The following is a 25,407-nucleotide window of genomic DNA, read 5'->3' as shown; positions in this document are numbered from 1 at the left end:
AATAACCGGTTGTTCACTGCCGTTACTACCCTTTCTGCACAGATGCGCTCCTCACCGTGTCAGCTGACAGCACTGCCACCCCTCAGACCTCACCTGCCTCCATCACTCACCTGGTTCTGGCTGAGACCCACCCCCTGCCATCCACAGCCACCCTGTGGACGCTGTCTTCATTTCACTTCCCCGGAGATCCACTTCTGCTTGGGTTCTGCATTCCCACTTAGTTGCCTCTCACTCCCACCCTTGGGAAGGCACCCTCATCACCTGACCTGGTTCCAAGCCTCTCCCCTCTTCCACCCCCCCTGGGCACTCACCTCACTCTGCTTGGGCTCCAATGTCTTACTCTTGGTGGAGCAAGGGTTCCTTCCTCTGCTGGCACAGATCAGATGCCCTTCTCTCTGCCCCCACCTACCAGTTTTAGGACTGAATTGTGTGAGTTTTTGCAAACTGTGTCTCTCGAGGAATTGACCCAGTTCATCTGGGTTATCAATTGTGTGAATGTAGAGTTGTTGATAGTACTCCTTAATTATCCTTTTAATGTCCATAGGGTCTGTAGTGATGTTTATTCTTTCGTTTCTGATATTTGTAATTTGTGTCACCTGGGTTTTTTTTAGTTAACTTTGCTAGAGGCTTATTGTTTTTATTGTTTTTTTTCCCCAAAGAAAATCATGCTGTGGACTGAGTTGTGTGCCCTGGAAATTCATATATTGAAGCCGCAACCACCTCGAGCATGACTGTATTTAGAGATAGAGTCTTTAAGAGGTTAAATGATGTAATAAGAATAGAGCTCTAGTCCAGCAGGGCTCATACTCATACCCTTGTCTGAAGAGGAAAAGACACCAGAGTGCTCCCTCTCTTTCATGTGAGAATACACAAGAAGGCAACTGTCTCCAAGCTAGGAGGATAGCCCTCACCAATTACTGATTTCAGATCCATCTTCTTTTCTTTTTTTTTTTTTTTAATTTTTTTAAATTTTTATTTATTTATGATAGTCACAGAGAGAGAGAGAGAGAGAGAGGCAGAGACACAGGCAGAGGGAGAAGCAGGCTCCATGCACCGGGAGCCTGACGTGGGATTCGATCCCGGGTCTCCAGGATCGCACCCTGGGCCAAAGGCAGGCGCTAAACCACTGCGCCACCCAGGGATCCCTCCATCTTCTTTTCTGATACATACATTTAATGCTGTAAGTTGCTTTCTGAAGTACTGTTATCACTACATCCTACAGATTTTGATGAGCTGTATTTTAATTTTTATTTATTTATGATAGTCACAGAGAGAGAGAGAGAGAGAGAGAGAGGCAGAGACACAGGCAGAGGGAGAAGCAGGCTCCATGCACCGGGAGCCTGATGTGGGATTCGATCCCGGGTCTCCAGGATCGCGCCCTGGGCCAAAGGCAGGCGCCAAACCGCTGCGCCACCCAGGGATCCCTGATGAGCTGTATTTTAATTCTCATTTAGTTTGAGGTATTTTAAAATTTCTCAACATTTCTTCTAGATCCAGGGGTTATTTAGAAGTGGGATGTTTAATCTCTAACTAACTATATTGGGATTTTTCCAGCTATCTTTATTACTGAGTTGGTCTAATTCCATTATGGTCCGAGAGTATACATTGTATAGTTTCTGTTCTTTTAAACTTTCCATGTGTTTTTATGGCCCACGGTGTTTTGTGGCTCAGAGTGTGTTCTGTTTAGGTGTATGTTCCACATGAGTTTGAGAAGAAGGCGTGTTCTGCTGTTGAGGGAGGTAGGCTGTAGACGTCAGTCATATCCAGTAGACTGATGGTAGTGTGGAAATCAGCCGTATCCTTGTGATTTTCTGCTTGCTTGCTCTGTGCATTTCTGATAGTGGAGTTTTCAGGTCTCCAACTATTATGGATTCATCTGTTTCTCCTTGCAGTTTAATCAGTTTTTGTCTCACATAGTTTGAGGCTGTCTACTTAGGCATATACACATTAAGGACTGTAATGTCTTCTCGGAGAATTGACTCCTTTATCATTGCAGAATGCCTCTGACTTCATAATTTGCCTTGTTCTCCAGTCTACTTTGTCTGAAGTTGATAGAGGTACTTTACCTTTCTTTGCTCAGTGTTAGCATGGTGTATCTTTCCCATAATCTCTCTGTCTTTATATTTAAAGTGGGTTTCCTGTAGACAGTGTATAGTTGGGTCTTGTATTTGTTCACTCTGACAACCTCTTTGCTTGGTGTATTCAGACCATTGCCATTTAAGGTGATTATTGAGGGGTACCTGGGATGCTCAGTCGGTTAAGCGTCCATCTTCAGCTCAAGTCATGATCCCAGGGTCCTGGGATTGAGCCCCGTATGGGGCTCCCTGCTCTTTGGGGAGCCTCCTTCTCCCTATCTGTCCCTCCCACACACACTCGTGCTTTTACTTGCTCTCCTCTCTGTCTCAAATAAATGAAAAAAGTCTTAAAAAATAAAGTGATTATTTGATAGAGTTGGATTAATACTGACCATATTTGTTACTGTTTTCTATTCATTCCCTTGTTCTTTGTTCCTGTTTTTGTCTTCCACTCTTTGTCTACCATCTGAGTTTTAATTAAGCATTTTATAAGATTCTGTGTTCTTTTCTTTCTTAGCTTATCAGTTATACCTCTTTTTCACTTACTTTAGTGGTTGCCTTAGGGCTTGCCATGTATGTTTACAACCAGTCCAAGTCCACTTTCAGATGACACTGTACCACTTCACAGGTAGTACAAGTACAATAACAAAATATTCCTAATCCCTCCCTGTTGTCTCTTGCGTTGTTGTCATTCATTTGACTTATACATCAGCATAAATGGGTATATATACCGTCGACTTTGGAAGTAAAACACGCAGTTATTTTACCAGCCCGTGGGTTTCTTTGGGGATAGTAGAGAGTTACAATTCAGGTCCGGAAAGTGACAGCAAACCCACATAGGAATCCAGAGTACAAAGGGGAGGAACACTCTTCTACAGAAAGTCTATGGGAGTAAACTGGGACTCCAGAGTGTAGAGGCTTCTCTGGCTGAGTAGTGACAGTTTCTCATTGGCTGAGCTGTTGCTGGGCGGGGAGAAAATCTTCCTTCCCCGGCAGGGATAGTCAGGTAGGCTTCTACCTGTCAGAAGATGCAAGGTGTGTCTCCTTCAGTTGGGTCTGCAAGGGGCTGTGAGGAATGTCACAGTCTGAGAGCTCCCCCTTCTGGCCTCCCGACTCCACTTTAAATTAGGTCATTAATACTGTTATGGTTATTATTACTCTACTGGTTTATTTTTCTTCTTTCTCAAGTACATATTTTAGTACTTTCAGAAGAGGGTTGTGGGTAGTAGATGTTAACATCTGGCAATATTTAAACTGGATGCGATATTCTAGGTTCTTAGTAATTTTCCTTCAACATTGGAGATAGTAGTTCATTTTCTTCTAATCTGTCAATCTGTTGTTCCTTGGTAAGTAATTAGTATGTTCTGTTGATTTCTTAGGTTTTTCTCTTTATCCTTGATAGTCTGCAGTTTCTTACAATATGTCCAAGAATGGATGGTTTAGATTTATTCTTTTAACACGTGGAATTTTTCAATTACAGAATTCATATCTAACTTGCTGGTTTTTTTTTTTTAATTTTATCTCCCCCCCCTTGAATCTATTAGACATAGATTGGTGTCTCTTCATTTATCATGTGTTTTTCATAGCGTTTTTTTTCCATTTTCTTTTTATTTCTCTGAAATGTTTTTGGAAGCTTTTCTTAATTCTTTGAATTACCACTTTTCGCTTCCAGTTTAGTTTACTTTATCTTTTGAGTTTTCAATCTGATGACTATTTCCTGCTGCTTAGAGTTCTAACAGTTCTTTTTTACGTCTGCAAATCTTTTTATATGCACCTGCTTTGTTTCATGAATATGAGTCCTCTTTATCTCTTGGCTATCTTAAGTATGTTTATTTTAGAGCTCTTTTCAGATGTTCTTCTTTCTCCATTTCCTCAGATAAGAATCTCTGCCCCCCTGACAAAACCTTTTTGAGCTTATTTGTTTTAACATTTATGATGGCATAGATTTGTGGACTTTTGGTTTTGTTTGAAAGCTTGTGTTGTATGGACATTTTCTCTCAGAAAATTTCATCAACCACCTTACCTTCACTCCTGCTCCATAGATCAGAGTTTTTATTTTTGGCTGTAAGGTCACATCCTGAAGAGAGAATGTATTTCCAGACCCAAGATCCCATGACAGGCAGGCTTGGCTCCAAATTACCTTAAAGATAGGTTAGACCAGTTTACAACATCATCTCACATCTCCAGCATTACTAAAATAATTATCTTACTTAATAGTGAAAGTTGTACCTTGTCATTTCAGTTGTGTTTCTCTTATTTATGCTTAGAGTGAACACTTTTCCAGAATTACCTCTGTAGTACCCTGAAAAAATGATTGCTAGGTTGATTTTCTTTTCCTTTTCTTTTTCTTCCCATCACATGTCAGTTTTTACCCTAGCATAATTACCTAACTTGATTATTCATATTCACTGCACAGTGTTTATCACTTTTCCAAAGTCAGATTTAGGCCTAAGGAATAAAGATATTTGAGAGTCTGCTTTAGGATTTTGCTGCCTGCTGGCTATTCAAATTCAGCCTGTTTTCTAATGCTTTCTGTACCTCCGTGCTATTAAGAAGCAAGTGAGATGCACCGTTGTGATCCTGGATAATTGCTGAAACTGAGTACAGGTGATATTCTGGTCTTGATCGCTTTGCTAACATCTGGTAACATTTAGTGGTGGAAAACAACCATTTTATAGCACGTATGGATTCTGTGGTCAGGAATTCAGAATGGGCACAGGGCAAAGGGTTTGTCTTGGTTCCGCAGTGTCTGGGGCCTCAGCTGGAAGCCCTGAGGGCTGAGTGGTGACAGAAACAGTTGGGTTCATTTGAAACTTTGTTGCATGTGTGGCAGCTGATTCTAACCTTTGACTGGGACCTTGATTGGGATACTTATCTGAAATACCTGTAGTGACCTTTCCATGGGGTTGCTTGAGCGTCTTCTCAGCATGCTGGCTGGGTTTGGAAAGTGAGCACTCAAGAGGACAGGTCCTAAGTACATGGCATTTTTGCCATTGAGCTTTGAAGTCACATAACACCACTTCATGTTGTTTATAAGCCCCACCCTGACTCACAAGAAGGGAATACAGAGCCCGTCTCTCAGTGGGACACGTGTCAGTGACACATTGTAAGAAGAGCACGTGTGTTGGGAGACATGTGTGGCCCTCTTTGAAAATTATAGTCTGCCAAGTTGGGAAAATAAATTATTTTAATTGTTAGTAAGCCAGTAAAGGAATTACTTAAACATCTTTTCACGTGATGAGGGTTGAAACAAGATTTTTAAATGTAATCTCTTCAAGTAAAGTTTAATATCAAACGTATTCCACAATAATTTCTTGTGTTAAGATTTTTATGAAAGTACTTTTAAATGTATCATCTTTTTGTTATATTTTCTATTAATAGCCCTAAGATAGCTTTTTATCACTTCTTATTTTGCAGATAAAAATAAAAAATGTAATATGGATTCATTAAGAGATTCACCCAAAAAGAAATCTGAAAAGAAACAACAGCACATCTGTTTGAAAGATGTAAATCAGGTTGTATTTTAAAATGTTTCTTAGATGTAAAGCTCATGCAATGTTAATTTTAGAATATTCTCATTTGAAATCTAGGAACCAGAAATATGTTTTCTGTTAAATCCTTGGCTATCATAGTGTTTTTTTCAGGAAGAAATATAGTTTGTGTGTTTGCTCTAATTCAAAAGAACAAGATAACTCCAGCTTCCCTCTTAGTTCCTGACCTAGGGGCTTCTCTGCAGGATTGGGCATTTATGTTCATTTATTATTTCTTTTAAAGACCTTATTTTATTATTTGAGAGAGCATAAGTGAGAGAGGGTATAAGCAGGAGGAGCAGCAGAAGCAGACAGCCCGAAGGGCAGGGAGCCCAACGTGGGGCTTGATCCCAGGACCCCGAGATCGTGACTAGAACTGAAGGCAGATGCTTAACTGGCTGAGCCACTCAGGCACCCCTATTTATGCTCATTTATTTACTTATTTTAAGATTTTATTTATTTATTCATGAGAGATACAGAAAGAGAAGCAGAGACACAGGCACAGGGAGAAGCAGTCTCTCTGTGGGGGCCCTGATGCCGGGACTCGATCCTGGGACCCCGGGATCACAATCTGAGCCAAAGGCAGATGCTCAACCACTGAGCCACCCAGGTGCCGTATTTATGCTCATTTAACAAGGATGTGAAAACCTGAGATTATGGGACATTTAAACAGTTCAAGCCTAACGTGTCTTTCCGGTCCTTCAACAAGACAAGTGAAATCATTAGAGGACATTTGAAATACTGATTATCTGAAGTGCCAACTGCTTGCTACTTGGACACTTTAATCTAGTGATTGTAGCAATGGCATAATCACATCCAGTTCTTTGTCTCTCCGTGTCTGTGTTGCCTGAAAATAATCTGGTATGGTTGTTTATGAGAATAATGTCCATGGAATTTTAGTTCCATAAGAATACATATTTTTGCTAAAAGAGATTTTTTTTTTACAGTGTGTTGAATCCTCAGTGTACTGGCCGACAAAGAGGGGGATAACCATATATGCTGAGCCAGATATACCAGCAGCAAGGTATGATTTGAAAATTCATTGTAATGGACTAGATGCATAAGTGTATTATTGTCTTTCACAGTATTCTGTGTGGTTGATGATAGGAAAGGATTCAGTTTCAATAGAGTAGCCCCAGATATTTTGATTGAACGTATATTAATTTAAAAGAAAAACCTGGGGCAGCCCCGGTGGCGCAGCGGTTTAGTGCCACCTGCAGCCTGTGGTGTGATCCTGGGGACCCTGGATCGAGTCCCGCGTCGGGCTCCCTGCATGGAGCCTGCTTCGGCCTGTGCCTCTGCCCCCCTCTCTCTCTGTGTCTCTATGAATAAATAAATAAAATCTTTAAAAAAAAATAAAAAAGAAAAGAAAAACCTGTAACAACTGGTCAACAGCAAAATTGACCAAAAATTGGCAGTGGCCCTAGAGTCTCCTTGTTACCTTGTTGGACAAAGCTGTTCCTGTAAGGCAGGTCCAGTGAAATGGTAAAGGCCGGATGAACGTGGGCCAGCCGGCAGGGCCAGGACCGGTTGTTGGAGAGGAGAATCAGAGGCTTTGACTGTAACGCTGGCCATGTCAGGATGCAGCTTAATGTTGTTTGTGAAATCACGGAAAAGCTGTGCTGTTACACGTGTCACAAGTAGCGTAAGATCTTCGAGTCGTGTGTTCCATTCTTCTTCTCCTGGGCTTTACGTTAGCGTCACACATTTCACTTATACATTCTTGATAAATTGTAGACTTTAGTATCATTTCTATTTAAACAGGGATCTTTTCAAGAGATTTAAATAAACAGAAAGAAAAAATACCTCCTGTGTTTACCTGTGTAGTTACCATCAGTGCTTTTCACGGTTTGTGTGGGCCCAGATCTCCATCTGGTATCGCTGGTCTTGTCCCTGAAGGGCTTCCTTTACTTTCAGGGAGAAACAGGCGTGCAGTTGTGTGCGATTGGGGCCACTTGTGGAGCAAAACAGCAGCAGAAATGAGAGGAAACAGATAGAGGTTTCCCCATGCCTCTTTAGACCCGGGCGCCCATTTCCCAGATCCTCTAGAGAGAGGGAGAGGTTTCCTCCCAGGGATTTGGGTGACAGACCTGCTGTCACCACTGCAGCTGTGTGACTGGAGCTGGCCTCAGGACGGGGCCAGGAGAGAAAAAAAGTGAAAAGAGAACATCAGTCAGGGTCAAGCTGGCTGGCTTACGGCTCTGGAGGGTTCTCTCAGTGCTTGGTGTCAACATTCACGATTCAGTTCTGTGTCTGGGGCCAGCCTCGGGTCAACGTTGGGAGACAGAGGAAGGTAAAAGCCCAGGGAACATGGTTTTCATCCTTAAAGAGCAGAGTGTCTGTTCTCACAGAAATAAATCCACGCACGTAGAGCAACTCACTCCTCAGTGCTACTTACTGAGTTTTTTTCCAGAAAATAAAAGCATTTTCAGGTTGAGGTAAATGGACTCAGACAATCTAATGAATGTTTTTTGGTTCCTAGCATTTTATGTCAGAAGCCAAACGAGAAACCACTCAGGTTGGCCGAGAAGAAAGAACACAACGAGAAAAATGGCTGTGTGAAGTACGAAGTTTTTCCTTGGTCTAAATTTTTTATTGAGATAATTATAACAAAATTATAAGCAGGGGAAGAATTTACGTTTGATTTTATTATTTATTTCAAACTTAGTTTCCATTTGGAAAATATGCATCTAGTGTCTGCTGTAGGCTTTGAAGTTAATTTTTTTTCCCTGTTCACTAGAGTAGATTTTTCTTTTAAAATCTTTATTACACTGAAAATACTCATTTTCTGTCTCCCTTTCCTGATTCTCTTGGTGAAGTGAACAGTATCATGAAGCAAATTAGATATGGTTGGTCTTTGGGGTTGTTGATCTTCTGTGGGTTGGCATCTGCTATCTTCCTGGTTTTCTGATGGTAAAGGGGTCTTCCACCTGCTGGAGGAACTATTTAGTTACTTACAGCGTGGAATTGGGTTTTGGTGGGGGTTTTTTGTTTTTTGTTTTTGTTTTTTTGTCCTGTCAGATTTACAAGGTAATCATGGACGAGTTGTTAACAATAGAGTAGTAGCTTTATTTCATACTTGTTTAATCCATGAAACATTTTCATACCCATTTTTATGACTTCTTACCCAGCCAGCCTTATCCTCCCAAGCAACCGTAGCTGCTCTGAAGTCACCAGAGTGACAAAGGAATTCGCGACAGTTCACAACTGGGTTGGTCGCACTGTATCGTTTGATGGGCCTAGGTGGCTGGGGAGAGGGTGTTGACTGCAAGGCCATTTGGGCTGCCTGCCTCCCGGAGCCCGCCCTTTGGCCCTGTAACATCCTCTCACCCGGTAGGAGCTCCTCACGGGGCCCTGGGGCCAGGAACTGGGAGGGCTGCCCTGTGTGGACATCCTCCCCCTAGGCATCCCTCCACCCTGACTACCTGGAAGCCGTGGGGCTGCGTGTGGTTGTTTCCCTGGAACAAGAGACCTTGCATTATCCATGTGGCTCATTTCTTACTTTCATCATATTTAATTCTAATGTGATAAATTAACCCTGAGCTACTTGATTGCCTTTTATTTTCATATTAAAAGGTTGTATCTCTTCTCCTCTTGGGCTCCGTGCCCTTTACTTAGAACCCGTTGATTAAACTGTGGCAGTTATTTGGTCAGTCCCTGGGAGCCACAGGGAAACTTGAAGTGGTTCAAGATGACAACACAGAAGGGAGGAGGCAACGTGAGATGACCTGGTAATCCTGCAGGTTTCCATCTCCTTCAGAACAGGTGTTCCTGGGCTTGGCAGCACTGTGTCCACAGCCTGGGAGCCAGCGTGCAGGGGCAAGCACTCTACTGATGTGACCCCTGTGGCCTTTGTATCAGTAAACAGGACAAAACAAGACAAGCAGGAATTTCACAGCTGTGCCCTGGGGTATGCAGTTGACCCTTGAACAACATGAGTGTTGGGAGACTGACCTTCCACACAGTTAAGTCTGTGTGTAACTTTTGCCTCCCCCCCAGCCTACTGCTGACCAGAAGCCTTAGCATCACGTAGTCGATTAACACGTATGTGTGTGTTAAATGTATTATGTACTGTATTCTTACAATACAGTCAGCTGGAGGAAGGAAAGGTTATTAGGAAGATCACGAGGAAGAGAGTACACTTTCAGTGTAAACAATCCACACGTAAGTGAGTGCGCTCGGTTCAAACCTGTGTTGCTCAAGGGCCAACTGCGTATTTCGTTTTATCTCTGTCAAGGAAGAATTAGAATTCAACTGAAGAAGTATTAGCACTTTTTCCTTCAAATGGTCCTTTTCACCGTTTTATAGGTTATTGCAGTTCTTAAATCCTGATCCTTTGAGAACTGATGGGCTCTCTGATCTGCGGCAGGTATTATAACCCTAAAGAAATGTAAAAATCCAAGACAGCTCTTTGCTTTTTAAATCCTCCTCCTTCCTCGTCTGAATTGGAGATTAGAAGAGAAACCAAACCCCCTTAGGTGGGGACTCTCCCTGAAGACATCCTTTTAGAGATCCTCCAGTGAATTATTGCATTAGAGAAATTATTATTATTCTGGGGAGGGAATAGTAGATGCTCTTCCTTTCATTTTGGTGGGTTTGGTGGGTTTTGATGAGCATCTGTACCGAGGCTGTCTTCCCTTTGCATTAAGTGGTTGACTTCCTGCTCTCTCAGCTGCAGAAGCTGCGGTCCAGCTCCCAGCAGCCCTTGGCCGTGCTCCGGAACAAGATTGAGCCTTGCTTATCCATTGACACGTCACCACTGTCGGCAGACCTGAGAAAGGTAACAGTGTGCCTGACCCTGTTCTGAGTAAACCATTCCAAGGCTGCATTTGTATAGTTTCTTTGCTTTTGACTCATTTCTCATTTATTCTTTAGGTCAACTTCCTGTAAGTGGATAATTTCTTTGTAGTGAAACCATTGTAGAACTCTTTTTTTTTTTTAATTACAAATTTATTTTTTATTGGTGTTCAATTTGCCAACATATAGCATATCACCCAGTGCTCATCCCGTCAAGTGCCCACCTCGGTGCCCATCACCCAGTCACCCCCACTCCCTGCCCACCTCCCCTTCCACCACCCCTAGTTCATTTCCCAGAGTTAGGAATCTCTCAAGTTCTGTCTCCCTTTCTGATATTTCCCACTCAATTTTTCTCCTTTCCCCTTTATTCCCTTTCACGATTTTTTATATTCCCCAAATGAATGAGACCATATAATGTTTGTCCTTCTCCGATTGACTTATTTCACTCAGCATCATACCCTCCAGGTCCATCCCCAAATACCTAAATGGTGGGCATTTGTCGTTTCTAAAGGCTAATATTCCATTGTAGAACTCTTAATGCTTTTCTGAAATAAGTTTTCAAATGTGTCTCTGGAAAGGGTCCCGAGAAGGAGCAGCAAGTGGCCAGGGCAATTATGACGTACCTGTGAGTGTTCTTCTCAAAACTGCTTTAGAGACCTACCTGCCCTTTCAGTTAGTGAATTGACCACACGTATTTATTTATTTCCTTCTTGATTCAAAAAAAGAAAAGAAGGAAATAAGCTAAAACCCCAAGGATGAATTGAATGACAGTGAAATCTTTAGTGGCTTAGAAACTTCCTCAGGCTTTTGAAAGATGGAAAAGAGGCAGCAGAGTGTGGCTGGGAAAGGAAGGAGGGAAGTCAGAGATCCAAACTGAGCATCCACAGCCTCTCAGGAAGGACAGTCTTTTGGAAGGAACTGAAGGGGCCTAGAAATGCCCCTCAGATGAATCCTTTCAGTAAAAACACCTGCTCACTGTCCTGGCTTCCGGCAGGGGTGTGGCACTCAACGGTGCCAAGTGCCGCCCTCCACACGTCTCCCAGCCAGCTATACGGGGCCTCCTCCCTGCACACACACACATCAGGGATCCTTAGATACTTTTGATGAAAGCTGCCACCTAAAAAGAAAATAAAATCATTATTTGTTTTTTAAAAAGATTTTATTTATCTGAGGGAGAGAGAGAAAGAGAGCACAAGCAGGGGGAGCAGCAGGTAGAGAGAGGGGGAGAAGCAGGCTCCCCACCAGCAGGGAGCTCAGCATGGGGCTCGATCCCAGGACCCAGGGATCATGACCTGAGCCCAAGGCAGATGCTTAGCCAGCTGAGCCACCCAGGCAGCTCTAGGAGCGTATTTTAAGAAGTAGACCAAAACAAACTCTGAAGGAAACCGTGTAGGCAGTTAGTCAGAGATAGTATTGACAGTATTTATTAAACAATAAGAATAAAAGGTTTTGGGAAATTCAGAATGCTATAAAATAGAAACCAAGGGGTGCCTGGGTGGCTCAGTGGTTGAGCATCTGCCTTTGGCTCAGGGTGTGACCCCAGGGTCCCTGGATCAAGTCCCATATCGGGCTCCCTGCATGGAGCCTGCTTCTCCCTCTGCCTGTGTCTCTGCCTCTCTCTCTCTCTATGTCTCTCATGAATAAATAAATACAACCTTAAAAATAAAAAGAAAGGAAACCAAGCAGCAGATTGGAGAGAGAAAATGAGAGGGGAGCTAATAGAGCAAAAAGACGAAGAGATGAAAAGAGGGGGAAAACAGAATTTGAGGGTTGTTTGGAGGTTTAGTCTCTGAAGTGGGATTTAAAAAAAAAAAAAGAAAGAATGAAGGAAGCAGGCAGAGAATTCTGAGAAGAGCAACACACAAGTGATTTCCAGACCTAGCGGAAGGGACTGTCCAAATAGGAGAGGCCCCGCCACGCCCCCACAAGCCCAGCACATGAGGGGGCAGGATCGTGGGTGCTCGGCTGTGAGGTGTCCATCCCGGGGTGGGGTTTGGGGGCTTCCCAGATCACGAATGGCTTCATATTTGGCTTCGGTAACACCCAAGGGGTGCTGATTCCGAGATTTGGGTGAAAAGTGATTTCCGGCCTCAAGGTCCACCTGTAACTGGCAAAGAGACATTTTCAGACATGCAGAGTCTCATAGGAATTGACTTCCTGAAGAAGGACACTGCTGAGGTATCCTCTCCACCAGAGCAGGAAGGTCAGCCAAGGACGACCGGCGTCGCATCAGGGACAGCGCAGGGGGGCCACAAGGGGACAGTTGCATGTGGGAACACAGCCGGCACTCGTGGGCTGGGGACGAGGACCTCACCCACACGGTGTGCTCAGGAGTTCAGCGTGGCTGGAGACCTGTTTCTGTTGCCACACCTGGGAGGTTCGAGTGACTGTTACATAGAAAAATAAGCAAATAAAGGCATGGGTTTTTTTAAGTATTATTTAAGTAATCTCTGTACCCAGTGTGGGGCTCAGACTCACAACCCCGAGATGAAGAGCCTCTGACTGAGCCAGCCCAGTGCCCCAATAAAGTCGTATTTGAAAAACAACAACAACAAAAAACTTCCTAAGTAAAGCTGATGTACTCCCAGACTGTTGGGAGGAGGAGCCATGTCCTTGCTCTAGAACGCTCTAAGCACCTGATTTTAATTTGGAGCCTAGAAAAGCAAGTGTCTTAAGGCAGAAGTTTGGTGCTGGGAAAAGACTCAGGGACTTGTCAAGTTAGGATTTAGAAAATACCAGATTGAGCACCGTGTAGTGGCTGTGGTGGCGGGCGGGGGTGCGGGAGTGAGCCGGGAGATGGAGTTTTTGTTGGTTTTCTACGCGTCATCAGTGGTGGTTGGTTGCTGGTGTTTTCCAGGCCCTTCAGAGGAACAAGTTCCCGGGACCTAGCCACACCGAGTCCTACTCTTGGCCTCCCATAGCGCGGGGCTGTGACGTGGTGGTCATCTCTCACTGTGGGAATGATCCTCTGCTGTACCTGCCGCCAGTGCTTACGATTCTGCAAACGGGGGGCTGCTACAAGTCTTTACCAAGTAGAAATGGAGTAAGTTGGAGACCGTTTTGTTTCAACAACAAAATGGCTTAAGTATGTCTTTTTCAGTTTTACGCCTAACCTGTGGGGAAGCGTGGGTCACGTTACTCATTTGGTTTCCGTGACAGGACAGGAACTTGCCAGAGTCATTGATGCTCTGACACTGATTCTCCCCTTGAGCCCCTGTTGTGGCCAGCGGCTGAGCCAAGAGATTTCTGGCGTTTGGAGATGAATATATAACTTACAAACTCACTCCACTGATTTAACTCCTCTGTCTTGGTCCCCCTGGGGGATGATCAAGCCGGGTACAGTTCACACCGTTTCATAGATGAGAAAATTAGCCTCCTCCGACAAGTGAGACCAGAGGTGGGATGGGAATGTAGATTTTTTTGTCAACTTGCCCCACATTCTTCTGATTATTTCCCAGCACCCACCCTGTTGTGTGATCCTACATTATTCTTCCCATGCATGGGAATCCGCAAGTAGCGGTGAAGGATCCTGGAAAGGAGAGAAGTGGGGTGTGGGGTCAGCTGATAGTGAGGCGGTGACCCCTGCTCTGCTGGGTCCGGGCGGTCTGGCGACCCGTGCAGAAGACGCGTGTCTCAGAGGATGCGCTACGGACAGTTGCATTACTCATCATCACAAGGTGAAAGGTTGTAGTAAGAAAAGACCGTTGCATTCAGGAGAGGTCCTCATTTTTCTAATCCTGCTGTGTGGCTTTAATGGTTTCCCTTTGGGAATCTGCAGTGGCTAGGTTATTACGTATTGATTTCCCGTCTCCGTCCCTCAGTTTGCAGCTGACCTCTGCGTACCAGATCCAGCTTGTGTTGAGCTAGAGCCAAGGCGTGGCCTCTCGCGTCCTCTGCTGTCTCCACGTCCCTGGGGTCAGCCTGCTTTGGGGCCTGGCGCCTGGAAGCTGGCACCCACCTGGATCTGCACAAAGGAAAGGGGAGACCCGTTCTCGTCTTCCGTTCATTGAGGGCATGTGTCCAGGAGGGCGTTGGGCAGGCAGTGCACCTTCAGGAGATGCCTTTGGGTTGGGGGAGGTCAGGGTTCACATGGAGCCGTAGCAAACTTAATCCCCCTAAGGAAGAGATGCTAACCTTTTCTCAAGCCCCTTTCGGGAGGCAGTTCGTTCACCGGGTGCCAGGGAGCAGGAGCTCTGGAGCCAGACTGCCTGGATTCAGATCCTGTTCCTCCTGTGTCTTAACTGTGTGGCTTGGGCAACTGACCTTACCTCTCTGTGCCTCACACCCATCTGTGAAATGAGGTAATAATAGGTCCGAGCCTGTAGGAGTGATCTAAAAACAAAAGGAATTAATATTTGTGAAATGCTTGGTTTAAGCCCTAGAAAAATCTGAGTCCTTGTGTCTAAATCCATTCTAATCAAATTATACCTTTTCTGATCTACAGGACAATGACGGGAGCAAAAAAAAAAAATCATGCAGTGCTTACTCTGTGCAAGGAGATGTTCTGCATGCTTCACAGACACTATGTTCAATTCCTAACTTTTGCCCCAAATTATGTGAATTTGTCTTTGCAGCCTCTGGCAGTCGTCGTGTGCCCTGGGTGGAAAAAGGCCCAATTTATTTTCGAGTTACTGGAAGACTATAGCATGTCCTCCAAGCCTCTTCATCCGGTGTTGTTAACAATCGGACTCCACAAAGATGAAGCCAAAAACATGAAGCTTCCTAAGGGGTGTAAGCATCCTTCCCAAGCCGTTTGGTTTTCCCTGCGGAACGCAGTGGAGCCCTGCCAGGCAGGCGCAGCTGCACAGGACACGGGCACCAGCCCAGTGACGGGTGGGACCTCACCGCGGGTTCCGGGCGGGCGTAGATGGGCGAAGGTTCCATCTTGGCTGACAGCCGTTGCACTGAGAAGACAGCATGATTCCTTCACTCACCAACTACTTATCAAATACCTTTGTTAGATGTCGACTGCACCCCCAGCCCTGCCCTTCAGGAGCATAAAACCTGGTGGGAGCCCAGGCACTAGTCAGATAAGGACAGGTGTTGTCCTGGACAGGCAGGCCTCACCTGCCTGAGCAGGAAAAACCGTGTTTTTTGCATCATTAGACAGAAGTTCTAGAAATCATGTGGCATCTTAGCAAAGGAAATGTGAGAAAAACCTTCGGGAAATCTGAATGTTAATTGTCTTCTCTTCTAAAATGTAGGTGACATCATTGTGACGACACCCCACAGCCTCCTGAGACTTCTCAAATACCAAAGCTTGCTATTTCTCAGACTTTGTCACCTCATTTTGGATGAGGTGGAAGTATTATTCTCTGAAGCTCATGAAGAAGTAAGTATGGCTCCATCGAGATGTCATCATCACTCAGAACTAAACGGATGTGTGATTGAAGTCTTACCTGCTTCTAGGAGTCAGGGGATGTGTCTCTGGGGAAAAAGCTGGTTAATCTTGAGAAGCTTTCCCTTTAACTTTTATAATTAGGAAGAGAGTTCATCTGAAATTTCCTTCCCAAATTCTAAAGTTCTCTTTGAAGGGCAAAGAGGGATGTTTTCCAAAATACCGATATTCTTATGATTATGGAAGCAATGCATTTTTATTCTAGACAATTTGAGGTACAGGGAAAAGGACTTGAAAATCCCCAGCATCTATAGTGTTGCGCTCAGACGTGATCACTCTTCCTGTTGTGGAATAATTCCTGGTCTCTTGATACGTGGAGCTGACGACATCAGGCCTTATTAGGCTAGTTCGTAACTTGCGTTTTTCAGTAAGCAGCATCGTGAGTATCAGTATGGTCAGTAACTCTTCCACAGCGTGATCGTTCCCTGGCCGTGGGCCAGTATGGAATCCTGTGGGTATGACTTAGTTGTTTTGAACGGTTCGAGTTTTGGACGTTCAGCATCATTTGTGTGTGTGCGTGTGTGTGGCTAAAGAAAACATCTTTTTTGCGTGTTTCCCGTTGGATCAATTCCTAGGAAGGGGATTAATGGAGTAAAGGCTGGGAATTCTCATACGAAGGCATTTATTGGGTCCAGTGTAATAAGCTGACCAGAGGCATTTCATTTGGGAGCAGTGATGTCCCCAGGTTCAAGTCCAGGCTCTGTTGCTTACTGACTGTGTGGGCCTGGGCAGGGTGCTTGAACGCCTCTACTTGCAAAACTGATACCCGGGATACTGCATTGTACAGTTCCCTCTCTGGGGATTGGAAGCGGGGACTGGGTTAGGCTCCCATGGACAGGGTGCGCCTGTGCCCCATCCCCTGCACCCCTGGCAGGAGGAGGCCCTAGGCCAGCGGGTTAAATGTGGCATCCCATTAGCATGATCTGATTTCCAAGCATTCATATGGGCTACTCCTGTTCTTTGTGCTGCTTCTTCCTTTTCTTTGCTTATTTTCCATTTGTGGAACTTTTTTTTAAACCTTTTTTATAATCTGCATTTTCTTTTATTTAAAGTATGATTGTGAATGTTTTTCCATATCTTTATGTTCTTTAAAAATATGGCTGCATGTGATTCCATTATATGGACATCCATAAAGCTTTAACTATTCCCCTATCATTGGACATTTAATGATATTAATTTATTTTTTTATTAATGTAGAACTTTTTTTTTTTTAATTTTTATTTATTTATGACAGTCACAGAGAGAGAGAGAGAGAGAGAGGCAGAGACATAGGCAGAGGGAGAAGCAGGCTCCATGCACCGGGAGCCTGATGTGGGATTCGATCCCGGGTCTCCAGGATCGTGCCCTGGGCCAAAGGCAGGCGCCAAACCGCTGCGCCACCCAGGGATCCCTAATGTAGAACTTTTTAACATAAGGAAGTTAATTCTTCATTACCTATGTTATATGTTTACCCAGATATTGTTTGTGTTTTGTTCTGTTTTATATTTAACATTCTCTCCTGTTTTTTTCTTTTGTTTGGAAAGGCCTTCCCCCACTCTGGGGACAGAACCTGTATAGTTCTTTACTTTTTGTGGTCTGTCAAGCAGATTTTACTCCCTTTTGAAATAAACATGAAATTAATTACACTAATTTTTTTAGATGTTTGCCATATTAGATAACTTAAAAAAAAATGTTGATGTTGAAGAAAGGGAATCCGCACCTCATCAGATTGTTGCCGTTGGAGTTCATTGGAGCAGACACATAGAACAGCTGGTCAAAGACTTCATGAATGACCCCTACGTTGTGGTCACGGCCATGGAAGAGGCTGCTCTCTATGGCGGCGTCCAGCAGGTGCGGGCTCGTGGGCACGTGTGGGGATGGGGGCTCTGCAAGCAGCCCTGTACTGAAGTATTACAGCTTTAGTCTCATCCACAAATCTGTAATCATGTATTTAGATTTATATTGACTTTCTGTGCATTCTTTTCTGTTAAAACCCTGACTCAGCGATGAGAAGTAAAACCGGGGCACCTTGAATCTGTTTAAAACCACATTGTTGCTGTATTTCATTACCAGGTAGTGCACCTTTGCCTAGAATGTGAAAAAACCTCTACTCTACTCCAGACTCTAGATTTCACTCCAAGTCAAGCACAGAAGACCTTGATCTTTACTGGTTCTGTAGCTGAAACAGAAATAGTGTGTAAGGTGAGGCCTTCCACGCATAAAACATCCTTACTGTTTGTTTGAACCGTGATCGAATCTCGAAATCATCAGAGAATTATACCAGGTAGTTAAATAGTCGAGTTTATCATTAGTCAGAAGAGTCAAAAGAGGAGGTGGCTATTGCTGCAGTGTGGCTGGCAGTGAGGAGGGACGCGGGAGGCCTGACCTTGAGAGAGGAGCCAGGGAGGTGGGACCAGCCTTTCCACGGAAGCACATGTTCCCCTAAGGAGGCCGGTGCTTTGCATTTTGTCGTTAAAAGGATCCCATTCATAAAGACATGCCAGTGAGGTCTGTATCCTCCATTTTAAAAAGATAGAGCCTGGGCAGCCCCGGTGGCTCAGCGGTTTAGTGCCCCCTTCAGCCCAGGGCCTGATCCTGGAGACCCGGGATCGAGTCCTACGTCAGGCTCCTGCATGGAGCCTGCTTCTCCTTCTGCCTGTGTCTCTGCCTCTCTCTCTCTCTCTCTCTCTCTCTGTGTGTGTCTCTCATGAATAAGTAAATAAAAATCCTTAAAAAAATAAAAATAAAAAAGATCCAGTAACACCAAGAGATAGATCACGTGGCCAGAAAAGCCAACTAAATTGGGTACAGATTTATTTAATATAACCTAAATCTGTATTCTATATCTAAATATAGAAATTAAGCCAAATACAAATTACAAGAATCAGGCTCCTGGATGGCAGAGTCGGTTAGGCTTCCAACTCTTGGTTTTGGCTCAGGTCATGATCTTGGGGTCCTGAGATCGAGCCCCACGTCAGGCTCCACACTCAGTGGGGAATCTGTTTGAGAGTCACTCTCTCCCTCTCCACCGCCCTTCCCCGCATACTCTCTCTCTCAAGTAAATAAATCTTTAAAAAAGTTTCTAGGGCAGCCCTGGTGGTGCGGAGGTTTAGCGCCGCCTGCAGCCCGGGGTGTGATCCTGGAGACCCGGGATCGAGTCCCACGTCGGGCTTTCTGTATGGAGCCTGCTTCTCCCTCCGCCTGTGTCTCTGCCTCTCTCTCGCTCTCTCTGAATGAATAAATAAATAAATCTTAAAAGAAAAATTTCTATAAAAAATAATTTAAAGGGATCCCTGGGTGGCGCAGCGGTTTAGCGCCTGCCTTTGGCCCAGGGCGCGATCCTGGAGACCCAGGATCGAATCCCACATCGGGCTCCCGGTGCATGGAGCCTGCTTCTCCCTCTGCCTGTGTCTCTGCCTCTCTCTCTCTCTCTCTCTCTCTATTTCTCTGTGACTATCATAAATCAATAAAAAAAAATTAAAAAAAATAATTTAAAAATATAAGGATCAGTAGTACATCCACCTTTCAGCCATGATGAACTAGAGGTGTCATGGAAAATAATGTGACACATATTGGCACATAAATTTGATGTGTGTGTATAGCTATACACACATGTATGTGTATAAATAAATACATCTGTATGCACGCTATTTAAAAAGGAAGGAAAATAGTTTCAGCAAAATGTTTCACTTGAGCAAGTTTTTAGATACAAACTATAGGATTTTAAAATATATCTGTTTAAACTTAAGATCATCTTGTTCTTACAATTTGAGGATCAGTGAGGTAATATCCTCACAGATAATTTTAAATGTTTTATACTGGTAATTATTGATGGAACAATTAACTTCAAGCTTATGTTCCCGACTGTGAACTGGCCTATTTGATTTCATCTCTAGGTAGTAGAAAGCAGTTCAATATTTTGCTTGAAAATGCATAAAGGAATGGTTTTAAATTTAAAATGTATTTTAGAACAGTGGAAGAAGAAGTTAAGTTCTGGCTCTCACCTTGTATTAGGTAAGTGTTTTAATTTCTACTTATATTTACAGAAGGCTGAGCTAATAGGAATCCTATCTTCAGTTTATTTGTATAGCTCGTCTCCAAATTTCTCATCATTTCCCAGATTTACTGAGAACTTATTAGTAATGTTAATTTCAAAATGGAGATTAAGGTCCACTAAGATTTTGGTGTTGAGGCAAATGCAGGGGCCTGCGGAGCTCTAAGTGTAGCAGCCCGGAGGGTAGACCTTCTCCCGGGGGTTCCAGCTGGAGGGCCACCATCTCGTTTATATATACGTGTGTGTGCCCACAGTGAAATCTGTCACAAGTGGTAGTGAAATACAGTGGTAGAGCTCAAAAAAGTCAAAACGTATAAAATAAGTGAAAACTGGATGGGCAACCTAGATTTGTAATAGAAACAGTTTCCAAGCTAAAATTAGGAAGACTACTTTTCTCTGGAACGTGTCACTGGGCTGTGACATTTTGGGGGAAAAAATGGGGAAGAACTTTCTTGGCATCTAAGAAGTACCATGCAGTAGAGAGATGCATTCGAGAACGGTTCCCGGAATTGCTCTGTAGAGTAAGTGCAGTGAAGCCACAGCCTCGTTTGTGATTGTCGGACCCTTGCCTCCAGCCCTGACTGATGATTGCATACCGCTCTTGGCCATCACCGACGCCACGTGTGTGATTCACTTCAGCTTTCCTTCCTCACCGAAAGTTTTTGGTGGACGCCTCTACTGCATGTCTGATCACTTCCAGAGTTCCACCGAGCAGGTTCGATGGATTTTCATTATCTTGTAATATTCTGCTGGCATTTTCTGTGCTATGACAACTTCAGAGTCCACAGAGTTTTATCACTTAGACGGGATGGATGACCTCTTTGCTTTGTTCACCCCCCCTCAATTTTAAGGGTTCTCCCGCAGAGCAGGGAGATAAGAAAACCAAATCTGTCTTGCTGCTGACGGAGAGAAACGCGTGCCACACGATTGGTGTCCTGCGCTACCTGGAGCGAGCAGATGCCAAGATTCCCTCGGAGCTCTATGAGTTTACCGCAGGGGTTCTGGAAGCCAAAGAAGATAAAAAAGCCAGGAGGCCTCTTTGTTTGTATCTTAAGGCGTTTGGTTTTTGCAAGTAAGCCATTTTTTAAATAAAAAATTGAAATGTACGGCAAAGCGCAGAGTGATAGGTTTACTGCTGGATGACCTTCACGTATATATGCGTGATGTAAAGCACCGCCCACCTCTGGGGGACACCTGGGGCTGCCCCCATGCTCCTTCACAATCTTCCCTCCCCTTAGAAGAGGCCACCCCCCAATATCTGTCAACACTGATTAATTTGGCTTGTTTTCCAGTTTTATGTAAATGGAATTGTACGGGACTTTCATCTCCCATTCATCTGTGTTCGTGCTTGTATCCGGTGGATTTCTTTATTAATTTAGTGCTCAGCATTCTGTTGCATAAGTATATCACAGTGTATGTATCTGTTTTCCTATTGATGAACCTGCCAACTATTTCCAGCTTTTGACTATTGTCTATGAAGCTGTTGTGAACACTCTTGCATGTGTTTTTTTGTGGAAATATGCACCCAGTTTCCTTGGGGTATAGACTTCAGAGTGACATTGCTGGGTCGTGGGGTACACATACATTTGACCTTTCGAAGGTGTGTGACTGCCTCTCCCATCAGCAGCATATGAGAGCGCTGAGTGGCTCCATACCCTCACCCCCACACAGTGCTCGTGAGGGTGCGGTGGCACACCGTGGCCTCCATAGGTGTTTCCCTAGCAATTAATGATGAGTGTCTTGTGACGTGCTTGAGGGACATTGGACCATCCTCTTCTGGTGAAGTGCCTGTTCAGTGCTTTTGCCCATTTTTTATATTGGGTGTTAACTCTTTTTCTTAGTGGTTTGGAGGAATACTTTATTCATTCGAGATATTACTGCTTTGTCAGATGTGTACCTTGAGAAGATCTCTTCCCAGTCCATGGCTTGCCTTTTGGCTCTTGTAGGAATCTTTGATCAGTGGAGCTTTTTAATTTTGATGAAATATTTCATGGTTGCAGTTGTTTCGTGCCCTTATGTAAGAAATATTTGCTGAGGGACGCCCGGGTGGCTCAACGGTTGAGCACCTGCCTTCAGCCCAGGGCATGATCCTGGAGACCCGGGATCGAGTCCCATGTCAGGCTCCCTGCATGGAGCCTGCTCCTCCCTCTGCCTGTGTCTCTGCCTCTCTCTCTCTTTCTGTGTGTCTCATGAATAAATAAATAAAATATTTTTTTAAAAAAAGAAATATTTGCTGATCTCTAGGTCATGGGGACATTCTTCTGTATTCTAGAAGCTTTACAGACATGTAGGTGTGTAATCTAGGGGGAGTTAATGTTTGTGTATAGAGTGAGATATGGGGCAAGGATTTTTTTTCCTGTGTGATAATCGCTTGCTCCAGTATCCTTTACTTAAAACATCACTGTGTTCTCACTGAACTGGTGCCTTTGACATAAACCAGATGGTAGTGTATGTGGTCCACTTGTAGACTCTCTGTGTTGTTTCAGTGTCTGTGTCCTTACACTGGTACCACATTTTCTGACTGTAGCCTGTATTTGAGTGAGTCCTGGAACCTGGTATGCACGTTCTCCAGCTAGTCTTCATCAGGGTTGTTTTGGCTATTTTAAGTCAACTGCATCTCCCCATACGTTTTGGAATAGGCTTATCAGTTTCTTCAGAAACATTGCCTGACTTCTGATACCACGTGCAGGGATGCTGTATATCAGCTTAGAGAGCATGAGAATCTCAGCAGTCATGGGGGGGCGGGGGGGCGCTTCTCATTGATCCAGACATGATGTCAGTACTTGATCAGCGCTCACTGGGACTGGGTCGTAGATGTCTGATAGGTACCTGTTGGATCGAGTTTACTTTTAAGATAACTGTTTACGGTTATTTCTTTGAATTACGGTACCTGAAATAGATTATTAGTGGAGATTTCCATATGCCTTTAAACAGAATATGGAATTTTGAAACTGAAGCTTTAACGGTTTCTCAGCTCAGATTACAGAATGACTTCTGGTTTAGCAGTTAATTATCAGTCTTTGTTTTGGGTTGTGGTCATTTCTAATTCAGAGTATTTTGGAAGTACATTTTGTTCAATGACAATGTCTAGAGAAATAATGGAGGAACTCTTTAAGTTTGTTCAGTGTTAATTAAATTTTAAGACCTCTTTCACTAATGTGCATGTTGTGTCGCCTGGATTATTTAATATGGCTACTTAACTTTAAAGTATTAGAATAAAAGCCTCTGATTTCAATTATAGATTAATTTTCATGAAGAATGGTTTGAAATTCATGTTAAAAATTATTGTTCAAAGGGGTGGTGGAAACGCAGGTGGGCGGGGGCTGGGGGTGACTGGGTGACGGGCACTGAGGGGGGCACTTGATGGGATGAGCATTGGGTGTTATGCTATATGTTGGCAAATTGAACTCCAATAAAAAAAAAAGGAAAATTATTGTTCGGTTTTTGTTTTTAAAATCCAGTTACTGTTTTTCAGAGACAAAAGGATCTGTCCTAATCGACACCATGTTAATCCAGAAATGGACACACCAAGGAAATTATCCAACCAAGCTCTACCGACGTTTGGATACATCAAAGTAAGTTCTGCTGAAGATCCTTTGTTCAATGATTAATGATCAGCTTAATGAACATACTTCATTCCTTTTTTTAAGATTTATTTATTTGAGAAAGAGCACATGAGCATGAGGTGGAGGAGCAGAGGGAGAGGCAGAGAGAATCCTCAGGCAGACCGCCTGCTGAGCAAGGACCCTGTCACAGGGCTCAGTCCCAGAACCCCGAGATCATGACCTGAGCCGAAACCAAGAGTCAGCAGCTCAGCTTGCTGAGCACCGAGGCGCCCCTGAACATACTTCATTCTGAAGCAGCAGAATCATTATGACGCTCTTAATGTACCACCATTAATCTGACGACAGGCATGGGTCCTTAAAGGTGCCTTATTTCAAGACCGCAGTTCATTGAGAAAAGCAAGGTTAAATTAGGAAAATAGATAAACCACTTCAACAGTTAAGAGGTATTTTAGTTATATTTTCAGGAAGTTGTTTCCTTAAAAATAGTGTGATGTGGGCAGCCTGGGTGGCTCAGCGGTTTAGGGCTGCCTTAAGCTCGGGACGTGATCCTGGGGACCCGGGATCGAGTCCTGCATCGGGCTCCCCGTGTGGAGCCTGCTTCTCCCTCTGCCTGTGTCTCTGCCTCTCTCTCGGTCTCTCATGAATAAATAAATAAAATCTTTTAAAAAAATAGTGTGATAGCATACACATCTTTTCAGAACATCCATAATTCTGAAATGTAGATAAAATTGCTGAGTTAAGAGTGTGTCACTTTCTTTTGAATACTTTCTAATACTTCTTGAGTTCAAGATTGCTCTTACCTTCCCTTCTTCTAAGGCAGATCTCTTCAGCTCATTTGTACCATTCTTCCTGGCTCTGTCACCTCATTCCTAATTTTTTTGATATGTGTTGTTCTTTTGTACATATTTATCATGTATGTATCTTTTCTTATATTTTGTTTTCTTTTTTTTCCCATTTTTTAAAAGATTTTATTGATTCATGAGAGACACATGGTGTAGTGGTACCTCATTGTTTATTTTTCAATTCCCCAATAGTGTTGAGCATCTTTTCATGTGTTTATTCATCAGCTGTACGTCGTCTTTGGTGAGCTATCTGTTCAGGATTTTTTGCCCGTTTTTTTTTCATTGGGTTGTCTGTTTTCTTCTTGTTGAGTTTTAAGAGTTCTTTGTAGATTTTGTATACCAGTCCTTTATCAGAAACAGGTTTTCAAAAATTTTCTCCCAGTTGTGGCTTACCTTTTCATTCTCCTTATAGTCTTCTGCAGAGCACAAGCTTTCAATTTTTTTTAAATTTTTATTTATTATTTATGATAGTCACAGAGAGAGAAAGAGAGAGAGAGAGAGAGAGGCAGAGACACAGGCAGAGGGAGAAGCAGGCTCCATGCACCAGGAGCCCGACGTGGGATTCAATCCCGTGTCTCCAGGATCGCGCCCTGGGCCAAAGGCAGGCGCCAAACTGCTGCACTACCCAGGGATCCCAAGCTTTCAATTTTAATGAAGCCCAACTTTCTAGTTGTTTCCATATCCACAAGGTCATCATAAAACCCAAGGTCACTTAGATTTTCTCCTTTTTATCTTCCTCGTCAGCTTTTATTTTGGTGTCTGGGGTGGGGGGGTAATTTGTTAATTAGTTTTGTTGCAAAGTATATCCCTGGTGTTTGGTTTTGCCATCTCATTGCTCTCTTTATGTGGAGATTCAGAGAGTCAGGACATATGCCCCTTTACCACTGCCACCTTTCTAGAACCCGTTCAACCAGACCCCTGCTTTTAATTGGCTCTATTGAGGTACAGTTTACATGCAATAAAAATCACTGTTTAGAAGTGTATAGGTTGTTGAGTTTTGAGAAACACATACAATTGCGTGACCACTACCACAGTGAAGACAGGAATATTTTCATCGCCCCGAAAAGGCCTCTGCTGGCCCCATGCTGACAGTCCTGAGCCTCAACCCCAATTCCTGGTGGCTGCTGGACCTGCTTTCTGCCACTAGAGCTTTGTCTTTCCTGGGA

At 43.8% G+C, this 25,407-nt stretch overlaps 1 protein-coding gene across 6 annotated transcripts in view; it reads left to right on the top strand.

Annotated features, from left to right (window-relative positions):
- Positions 1-25,407, top strand: part of TDRD12 (tudor domain containing 12) — a 70,740-nt gene that overhangs the window by 28,720 nt on the left and 16,613 nt on the right. For 4 of the 6 annotated variants that reach the window (XM_077856163.1, XM_077856157.1, XM_077856164.1 and 1 more), the window contains 14 exons: positions 5,493-5,590; positions 6,553-6,629; positions 8,088-8,168; positions 9,914-9,974; positions 10,278-10,385; positions 13,260-13,445; positions 14,977-15,133; positions 15,607-15,734; positions 17,439-17,630; positions 17,853-17,981; positions 19,676-19,793; positions 20,409-20,548; positions 20,685-20,905; positions 23,309-23,408. In XM_077856163.1, the coding sequence (XP_077712289.1) occupies positions 5,493-5,590; positions 6,553-6,629; positions 8,088-8,168; positions 9,914-9,974; positions 10,278-10,385; positions 13,260-13,445; positions 14,977-15,133; positions 15,607-15,734; positions 17,439-17,630; positions 17,853-17,981; positions 19,676-19,793; positions 20,409-20,548; positions 20,685-20,905; positions 23,309-23,408 (1,796 nt within the window). Of the gene's footprint in view, positions 1-5,492; positions 5,591-6,552; positions 6,630-8,087; positions 8,169-9,913; positions 9,975-10,277; positions 10,386-13,259; positions 13,446-14,223; positions 14,937-14,976; positions 15,134-15,606; positions 15,735-17,438; positions 17,631-17,852; positions 17,982-19,675; positions 19,794-20,408; positions 20,549-20,684; positions 20,906-23,308; positions 23,409-25,407 lie in introns of those variants that run through there. The other 2 variants (XM_077856183.1, XM_077856190.1) reach the window with 2 other exon arrangements.

This window comes from Canis aureus, chromosome 1 (assembly GCF_053574225.1).
Source record: "Canis aureus isolate CA01 chromosome 1, VMU_Caureus_v.1.0, whole genome shotgun sequence".
In the NCBI taxonomy this organism is placed as follows: Eukaryota; Metazoa; Chordata; class Mammalia; order Carnivora; family Canidae; genus Canis; species Canis aureus.
The sequence above is the reverse complement of the archived record's forward strand: the minus strand, read 5'-3'. Positions and strand labels throughout refer to the sequence as shown.